The sequence below is a fragment of the Xyrauchen texanus genome, chromosome 13 (assembly GCF_025860055.1).
Source record: "Xyrauchen texanus isolate HMW12.3.18 chromosome 13, RBS_HiC_50CHRs, whole genome shotgun sequence".
NCBI classification, from domain to species: domain Eukaryota; kingdom Metazoa; phylum Chordata; class Actinopteri; order Cypriniformes; family Catostomidae; genus Xyrauchen; species Xyrauchen texanus.
Genome location: NC_068288.1, coordinates 30,689,020 through 30,698,967, shown reverse-complemented (window position 1 = coordinate 30,698,967; position 9,948 = coordinate 30,689,020). Strand labels below are relative to the sequence as shown.

General features: G+C 39.2%; 1 protein-coding gene across 3 annotated transcripts in view; it reads right to left on the bottom strand.

The window, feature by feature from the left end:
- Positions 1-2,387: 2,387 nt before the first annotated feature.
- Positions 2,388-9,948, bottom strand: part of LOC127653606 (uncharacterized) — a 32,597-nt gene continuing 25,036 nt past the window's right edge. For 2 of the 3 annotated variants that reach the window (XM_052140338.1, XM_052140337.1), the window contains 3 exons: positions 8,588-8,701; positions 8,392-8,466; positions 2,388-3,585 (listed from right to left, as the gene is read on the bottom strand). In XM_052140338.1, the coding sequence (XP_051996298.1) occupies positions 3,439-3,585; positions 8,392-8,466; positions 8,588-8,701 (336 nt within the window). In that variant the 3' untranslated portion in view covers positions 2,388-3,438. The remainder of the gene's footprint in view (positions 3,586-8,391; positions 8,467-8,587; positions 8,702-9,948) is intronic. The other variant, XM_052140339.1, reaches the window with a different exon arrangement.

The window sequence follows — 9,948 nt, the reverse complement described above, 5'->3', positions numbered from 1 at the left end:
CTCAGGCAGATGGTGTTCTGCATGCCATTGTCTGTCAAGGAACATAGCTTTGATTGAGCCGTCTTTCTTTTATAATAGTACAAAACTACAGTTACATAAATACTGCATGTACTCACACTCATAGTTCTCTGCCCACCAACTAACTGACAAAATCGCAATTATCTTCCCCTTTGAGCAGCACATCCACACATATAGCTCTATGGCCTTGGTTCTCACAAGTCTCATGTGTCCCTATAATGTGTTGCACGTTAATTTCGTTCACTTAACGTTTTCTTTAAGGTTTGTCAGTGATGACAGCTTTTTATTTGTTAACAATATCTGAAAGACTGGTTGGTATTAACAGGTGGAGATGAAGCAGAGCTAAGAGTACCAAACATACCGTTCCGGTAGAATTTGTGTGTATAGCATAGTGCAAACAGTATGTGCATATTGGGTTGGTGTTTTTGAAACATGGATCTTGCAAACAAAAAAAATCAATCATTTGGCTCCTTAACTGCCTTTTTTATGTTTAGTTGTTTAGCCCTAATATTTTGTTATGTTAACCCTCCTGTTATGTTCAGTTCATGTTTGGCCTGTTTAAGAGTTTAAAACTGTGGAAAAACTAGACTTAATCTTAAGGTTGGTCAAAATGCATTCGGGTTGCAACATTGACAAATTGAATATGTTAAAAAAAAAATTATACATTTTGTTATAATATTTGTGTATTCAGTGCATATGGAATGTCAAATATTTTGCCTACACCTATTAAAGCTTTGGTCAAATCTGACCGGAGGGAGGGTAAATAATGCTGGTTTTCAATGCAACTGTGAAGATTATTTTAAGTCAAGAGTGTCACAAGATTTATACTGTATGAACAACAGATTGTATACCCTCACAAAAAAACTTTCTGCATTTTCAATAAAACATTGTTTAGTTAGTTTAAGAAATGTCCTCATAAACCACATTTATAGCATAATACCCTTGTAATTACCAGTTTGTAACCTAAAAAAATATCCTGGTAAACCACCCACACTTATTTATAGAATGCACAATGTTGATAACAATGATTACGTTTTTCTTTCAGACTAATTATATTTGTAAGTAATTTGAGTATCAGCTTATATTAAGTACTGTAAATTCTTACATTAAAGCTGAAGATTTACTGTATATCTATTGTACGTGTAGTACCATAACTCACAAATTGGTGGCACTCATTCCAGTTAAAATGCTATAAAGGCCTGTGTTCAGTTTGAAAACACGTAGGTAAGCCAATGTCAATGTTTAGGTTCATAATTTATATAGAAGTGTGCTGTAAATGTACTGGAAATCTATTGAACTCTATCCGGGTCATTTTTAACCCCAACCTCACAGGTGTCATTATTTTTAAATATGGCATCTGGGTCATCTGGTTGTTCAAGGTGATAAATGGATTACAAATCTAGTTTAAAAATGTAATCTTTGTTTTCAATTTTAATAAATGTTTTGAAAAACATTTATAGAATTGTCTACCAAGAAAATGATTTAACTACTTTAAAAATGTCAAGATGTTATGTCCTGACTTGTCATGGTATGTCTCGTTTCTGTTCCTTCCCTCTAATCTGTCGCCCTCTGCTGATCGTTATATGTTACTTCCCCTCTTCTTTCTCTCCGCTTCCAGCTGTTTCTCATCTCCCCTAATTTCCTCGTTAATCCTCTACCCACCTGTTCCCTCTTTCCTCTGATTAGCTCTCTACTTCTCTCCTTGCTCTCGCTGCTTTCTTTGTCGGATTCTCACTAGACGCAACTACAGTCCTGTTTTTCTCTGTCCAGAGTCCTGCCCTGTTGGCATCCGCCGTCATTACTATCTGTTCGCTGCTAACCATCCCCACTATTTGTGCCCAGTTATCTGACGCTACGAGAGAGTTGGTATCCGCTATCTACCCTCGACTCCGGTCAGCACTTGGGAGAGACCCGCAGCCTGTAGTCGCTACCCCGCTTACCCTGACTGCTGCCCAAGGACTTGCTCTGTGATTATCTAAGAAGCATTTGTTGTTCTGTTTATTACGCCCTCTCTGCGGGTTGTTTGTTTGCTACCTCTCAAGGAGAAGACTTTGTGTTTTGACATTTTTCCTTAACTTCATTAAAAGACTCTGTTTTTGCTACATCGCTTTTGGGTCCTCACTTACCTACACAACACAAGAGGTGTAATCATCAAGTAAACCGTTTTCACTGGGTAATACGGCACATATATGCATACAGTATATATTTTAACTTCACACTGATTCTGAAGGGGTTCTCTGCTTTATGATTTTTGTCACATGACAACACAAATTCTACCGATGTCGGTTATTACACACGACTTTGATTTGGTTGACAAAAGTTCTTCAAATATCAATCATATTTTAAAACAAAGTTGTTTTATTGCTTTTAATAAATACACGTTTTTCTGTCTCTGGACAGTTGCATCACATTACATTTTTTTAAGCACCAGAAAACTTTGAACTCTTGATGAAATTATAAAAAATTGAAAACATGCTCATCATAGGTGTATTAAAGTGACCTTTTTGTGTGAACATGTATTTTTGAATAATTTAATCTGGAATTAAAAAATGACTCTCATCATTGACCCATCTACTCTGACTAAGGTCTATTCTCTATAACATGTCAGCAACCTTTTTGACATGAAGCATAATTTTAAATAATGCTGAAGTAAAAGCAGTATAACAAACAGGCCAAGTTCTTTCAATAAAAGTGTTCATGTTGACAAAAATACATTCAAACCCATCTTAATTATAATTTTTTAGAACATGAATTACCAAGAAATCCCCACATGACTATGACATATTTTATAAGCATGAACAGTGGAAATATATTAATTGAATACAATCCAAGACAGAAGGAAAAATGTCACAGAATGTTAAATATTTTGGCAGGCAGGCACATTCCTTAAGTCAAGTTGAAACCTCTTGTCTTGTGGTAGGTGAAAATGTGGTTATGTCAGTTTAAGTTGTAAATTCTGTCCTGTACATATTTCAGTTTACCTCATGAGCAAAAGTGCTGAAAAGGTAGTCTCTGAAAGTTTTTGGTCTTGGGAAACGTATTTCTTACATAGCTATTGGGTCTAATGCGAAGTCATAGAAATGGATCTTCAAAAATCATGGCACTCAACTATGTTTAGCATAACATAATTGACGAATTGATATGTAGTTATGGAACTTCCACATGACAGGACTCATCCTGACATACTTATTCTGAGTGTTACATTTAAATAACATCAAATGCAATAGCTATAAGGATTTTAACACATTACACACTCATTTTGAGTCCAATGCGGTAAATATATATCTTCTTTTAAGTGCAAACTATGCATTCGTGCTCTATTATAATTGGATCACAGGCCTGTTCAAGGGTCAGATATCATTCACCAATATAGCAAATCTCATTACAACGAACTTTTACTTTTCATTGGATATATGCTAACTAAATGGGGATGGAGACAATGGTCGGTAGCTCTCCAATGGGTGGAGGGTTGAACTTCTCAACACGCATGAGTCGACGAAGGATGTCATCCCGGTCCCTGGGCCAGGTGAAGATTTGTGTGCTCTGAAGCCATGAAGGGACGTGACACTGCCAGACAGAGGCAAAAAAATTATTTCCATCATCATTTACTCACCTTCATGTTGTTCCAAAGCTCATTAATTATAAGGAAACATTAGGCAGAATGTTAGCCTCAGTCACCATTCACTTATATTTAACCTTTTTTCATAAGGATATTCCAATCCTTAAAATTCCAGACCTCGTGAAAATTATGGGACTGTGGCGTTTTTTTTTTTTTTGCAAAATAATATTAGGTTGTTCTTTACACGCATAGTGGCAGTTCCGAGGTGAAATGTTAACTGTGGCGCTAAAAGCTAGTTTAATTCTTTTCAGAGATACTAAATGTTTGAGAGATTGGCCATGACAAATTCCTCTCCTTGGTCTAAAAATAAGGATTTAAATGCATCAGTTCAATTCAGCGCATCAAATACAATGTGAATAATATATAATTTTTTCAATAAACAATTTTTCAATAAACAACTTTTATCAAATGCATTTTATGCACCAACTACTATACTGACATTTAAAAAAAGGAAATTGTAAAACATTTTTCTCTGGGTCATAGGAACTTGATCCACTCCGGATCCAAAATGGTGCTATTTTTGTCACTTAGCCCAAATTTACGGCACATTGACATCGGAGCATCCAGTGTTCGTTTCTACCATCAAAGCGAAAGCGCGGCAAGAGGGCGAGGGTCCATGCTAGGCTAAAAACAAACCCTAGCCGGCCGGCTCTCCCGTCTATCCTGCTCTCAAATGTTTGCTCCCTGGACAATAAACTGGACTATATCCAACTCCAGCAGACTACGCAGCGTGAGTTTAGAGACTGCTGCGTCTTCGTTTTCATGGAGATGTGGCTCAGCGACAGAGTTCCGGACGCCACCATTCAGGCTCGCCTCGTTTCGTGCCGACAGAAATGCAGCTCTATGCGGCAAGACTCGCGGTGGTGGCTTGTGTGTTTACATCAACACGGAATGGTGCAATATCGCTGGAGGAGCTTGTGACTGTTAGATGCAGAACTTTTTTACCACAGGAATTCACCACTGTTATTATAACCAGAGTTTACATTCCCCCCAGCGCTAATGCCAAGGAAGCGCTCTGTGAACTGTATGTTCGCTATGAGCGAACTGCAGAATGCTCATCCTGACGGACTTATTTCAATCATGCGAATCTCAAGACAGTGCTCCCTAAATTCCATCAGTATGTGGACTTTGCAATGAGAGGGGCGAACATGCTTGATCTTGTTTACACAAACATCCCGGGCGGAGCCCCACCACCACCTCATCTACTCCGATCACATCTCTGTTATGCTAATTCCAGCATAGACCGCTCGTCAGACGCACAAAACCGCTCCAGAAGCAGGTGAAAACTTGGCCAGCAGGAGCCATTTCTGCTCTTCAGGACTGTTTTGAGTGTACCGACTGGCACATGTTCAGGGAGGCTGTAACATATGGCAACTCTACCAACTTGGAGGAATACAAAGCATCTGTGACAAGCTACATCAGCATGTGCATTGATGATGTCACCTTCTCCAAGACCATCACCACATGCTCCAACCAGAAGCCGTGGATGACTGTGGAGGTGCGTGCACTGCTGAGGACCCAAGACTCCACCTTCAGAGCAGGTGACATGGCTGTCCTAAGAACAGGGAGGGCCAAACTGTCCCGGGTCATCAGAGAGGCAAAGTGTGCAAATGCCCAGAGAATCCACAGTCACTTCCAGGACAGGGCATGTGGCAGGGCATCCAGGCCATCACCAACTACAGGACAACATAATTTGCCTGTGACAAAGATGCCTCCCTTCCAGATGTGCTGAACGTCTTCTACGCTAGGTTTGAAGCATAGAACGATGTGGTGGTGAGGAAGACAACCCCTCCTCCCAACGACCAGATGCTCTGTCTTACCACGGCTGATGTGAGGAAAACTCTACGTAGAGTCAACCCACGGAAGGCTGCTGGACCAGACAACATTCCTGGCAGAGTGCTCAGAGGATGTGCAGACCAGCTGGCAGATGTTCTTACTGACATCTTCAACATCTCTCTGAGCAGCGCCGTCGTTCCAACGTGCTTCAAGGCCACCACCATCATCCCCATGCCAAAGAAGTCTTCAGTGTCCTGCCTCAACAACTACAGTCCCGTCGCACTCACACCCATCATCATGAAGTGCTTCGAGAGGCTCGTAATGAGGCATATTAAGACCCAGCTGCCCCCCTCACTAGATTCACTGCAGTTTGCTTATAGTACAAACCATTGAACAGACAGACCCCATCGCCACCACCCTCCATCTGGCACTCATCCACCTAGATAAAAAGGACTCATACATTCGAATGTTGTTCATAGACTTCAGCTCAGCATTCAACACAATAATTCCTCAGCACTTGATTGAAAAACTGAACCTGCTGGGCCTTGACACCTCCCTCTGCAACTGGATCCTGGACTTCCTGATTGGGAGACCTCAGTCAGTCCGGATCGGGAACAGCATCTCCACCACTACCACACTGAGCACTGGGGCCCCCCAGGGCTCTGTGCTCAGTCCACTGCTGTTCACTCTGCTGACTCACGACTATGCAGCAATGCACAGCTCGAACTACATCATTAGGTTCACCGAAGACATGACCGTGGTGGGTCTCATCAGCAAGAACGATGAGTCAGCATACAGGGAGGAGGTGCAGCGGCTAACGAACTGGTGTAGAGCCAACAACCTGTCTCTGAATGTGGACAAAACAAAAGAGATGGTTGTTGACTTCAGGAGAGCACAGAGTGACCACTCTCCGCAGAACATCTTCAGCTCCTCTGTGGAGATCGTCAAGAGCACCAAATTCCTTGTTGTTTACCTGGCGGAGAACCTCACCTGGTCCCTCAACACCAGCTCTATTACCAAGAAAGCCCAGCAGCGTCTCTACTTTCTTCGAAGGCTGAGGAAAGCACATCTCCCACCCCCCATCCTCACTACATTCTATAGAGGGACTATTGAGAGCATCCAGAGCAGCTGCATCACTCCCTGTTTTGGGACTTGCACCGCTTCGGACCGCAAAGTCCTGCAGAGGATAGTGAGTATAGCTGAGAAGATCATCTGGGTCTCTCTTCCCTCCATGAAAGAGATTTACAAAAAACACTGCATCCGCAAAGCAACCAGCATTGTGGATGACCCCACACACCCCTCACACAAACTTTTCACCCTCCAGCCGTCTGGCAAGAGGTACCGAAGCATTCGGGCCCTCACAGCCAGACTGTGTAACAGCTTCTTCCCCCAAGCCATCAGACTCCTCAATACTCAGACTGGACTGCACTGTCTCTCACTGTGCCCATTGTCCTGTTAATTTGTAGTAATTTATTGTACTGTCCCGTACGTCTTGCACACATTTGCACATGCACTTTATATAGGGATGTTATTTAGGCTGTGTAGTCTCATGTGGTTCTGTGTTTGTCCTATGTTGTTTTATGTAGCACCATGGTCCTGGAGGAACGTTGTCTCGTTTCACTGTGTACTGTACTAACTGTATATGGTTGAACGACAATAAAAACCACTTGACTTATGGTAAGGTGACATAAAAGCTTGTAATATAAAATAATGAGATCTTTATAATGACAGAGCAGGCTGCACATATGAAAATACAGTTCAATATTAGTTCACACTTTAAACATATATTATAAAAAGTACATGCCAGAAATTTCAAAGCTCTGTGATTTTTTATTTTTATTTAATAAAAATGTTTGTGGTAGTCATGAATGGAGTGTAATGGTGATTGAGAGATATACATCAAAAGCCTGTTATATTATATCTGATACATGGATTTCAACTGGCTTTTTCAATAAAATTATATGCAAAATTTGAACCAAGCACAAGTTCAATAAAAATATAATCATTACTTTCACTTTTACTTTATTAAACTAAGCTGTCATGTATCCCAACATAAGTCACTTTTCTCGCAAGTCCGCCACCATTTTAAATAGATCAATATAAACATTGAAACGTTTTTCATAACATAATGAAATTAGTTAGATGGTGCCATAAACATGTGAAACGTACATAGCATAGGTTGTTTGTCTCGTCAGCTTAGAGAGTGAAACAGGAACGGTCAAATGTTGTGTGTCATATTTGATCAATACAGCATTATAGGGTTAAGGTTAATGCTCTATCGAGCTTTACATCAACAAAACCTACCTCCTCACCCTAAACCTAACTGATGAGTGTCATAAAAAGCAATTGTGACATGAAAAATGCAAATCGCTAAAGAAAACAACTGTCATTTTGTGGTCCCATGACACTTTCTGTTTGAGAAGTTAATGAATGTAGCTGCTAATGTATTGCAAACATTAAAATGTATCGTCTTTTGCACTATAGTAAAAGTATTTATATGTTATAAGATAATAACCTTTTATTAGGCCTCGATTTTGTACCTGCCCACCCAAACCATATAAAGTAATGCACTGATAACCTGCTGTTTTTACGTGATTATGTGTGAAAAGGAAATAAATGCAATTGAAGTTGTAGCGTCTCTTGTGGACCAGGTTGTAACATTCTGCCTCACATCTCACAAAAGTCAAAAAGGTTTTGGAACAATTGATGACAATTTTCATTTTAAGGTAACCTAACCCTTTGTATATTAATATTGCAAACTAATTGTTATCATTACGTCTTAATTGAAGCGAAATCCAATGGAATACATTCTTTGAGTGTTACCCTATAACTGTACAAACAACCACGAATACCTATTGCAATTTATCCAGATAGGTAATCTTGAATTAGCATTTTGGCTCCTTAATGTAAAGGATATTTGAACTAAGAACTTGCTCTAAGTAAATGGGTTTAATAAGTCACTAAAAAAACATCTATACCTTCTTGGCACCAGGAAACAAGATAGGGATAAATCTGTAATTCCTCGACCCATTCTGAATGAATTCATTTTGTAACTAAAAGACAAAATACAAACAACAGAGGTTGGAAAGTGTCAAGTCACCACCCTTGGGAGTCCATTGAAAAGAAAAATCTGTATGCAAAAAATGCATTTTTTTTCTCACACTTAAGTTATACCTGCTTGTGTATGTAGACTGTGTTGAGGGTTTCATCATTTTCCATAAAAAATGAGGCATTGGTCACAATATCATGGTACTTCGGACTAATGATGATGATGATCAGATAGTCTTTCTGTGCAAAACAAAAGAGTCAAACACAAAAGAATTTCAACTGACAATTGTTTCAGATACTACATGAAAAGCTTTGTTGCCATACTGGCCTATAAAGGCACAGTAACTATCCATTTTGTAAAAATCAGGTTTCTTCGATTACTGTCCTGTGATACAGGAGTTTGACTCAACTATGCTCAGATTTTATTTTATCTGTATTTGGCTGCAGATTCAATCAACTTTGAAGCCAATTTCATCAGTTTCAGTGTTAGCATAGTTACTGCATTTTGACTTTTTAGAGCAGAACAGTTCACCTGAGGTTGTTGCTGAATCTAGACATGCAGGGTTTATAGTTACATTTAAAGCTAACAGGTCCCTAGCACATCTGTGTGGAACTGCAAGAGTTTGATGCCAGAAAATATGTCCTCCCAATTGATGTGTAAATTACTTTAAAAATTAAAGCTTTATATTTCAGGGTTACATGTTTTTATATGCATACAAAATGCATGAAAGTAACTCCTGCAATCAACTGATTTTCTTAAAACATCTGTTTCATAAATAAGTTGTAAACAGGCTTATTAGTGGACTTAATTTGTGGTGCTATAGATGTGCTAATATCAAACTCTCAAAATAGGCTTCAGGCATTTTGAGGCAAATCACACCGAACACACGCAGAAAAACCATGAATGATATTATCACATGGTACCATTTTATTTTATAGCTTGAAATAGATCAATTACAACCATTTGTGGTTGTAGAAAGAGGCATTTCAGACATTCTTTTGAAAGTGAATTTTGTCAATCATGTAGGGACAAACCCTTGCAATTTATGAGCTTAAATGGTAACATTTTAAAAACGCACAGAACGACAGTGAACTCAAAATGTCATCAGATGTGAATGAGTCTACATTGAAGACATTCTTCTTAATGAAGCACAACCAATAGGCTGCATTTGTCAACCACAGCAAGCAGCAATATTAGTTCTTCCACCATTTAGTTTTAATAGTAATAAATGCAACTGCTGGACAAGGTCTTCCAGCTGCACCTGGTTCTATTTACGGATATCAGAGATTACATGTATCTCAGATACGTGGTGATGGCATATTAGAATTTAAATGTAAAAAATGTTTTGCACACGAGACATAAACGACACATAAAAACTTGTTAAAATAACACCATGTAAATAAATAAAGAACAAATTAAATGAAAATGCAAAACAGCTGAAAGATGTATTACACCATGATCAAAGTGAAGAAGCTCTGTAAATTAG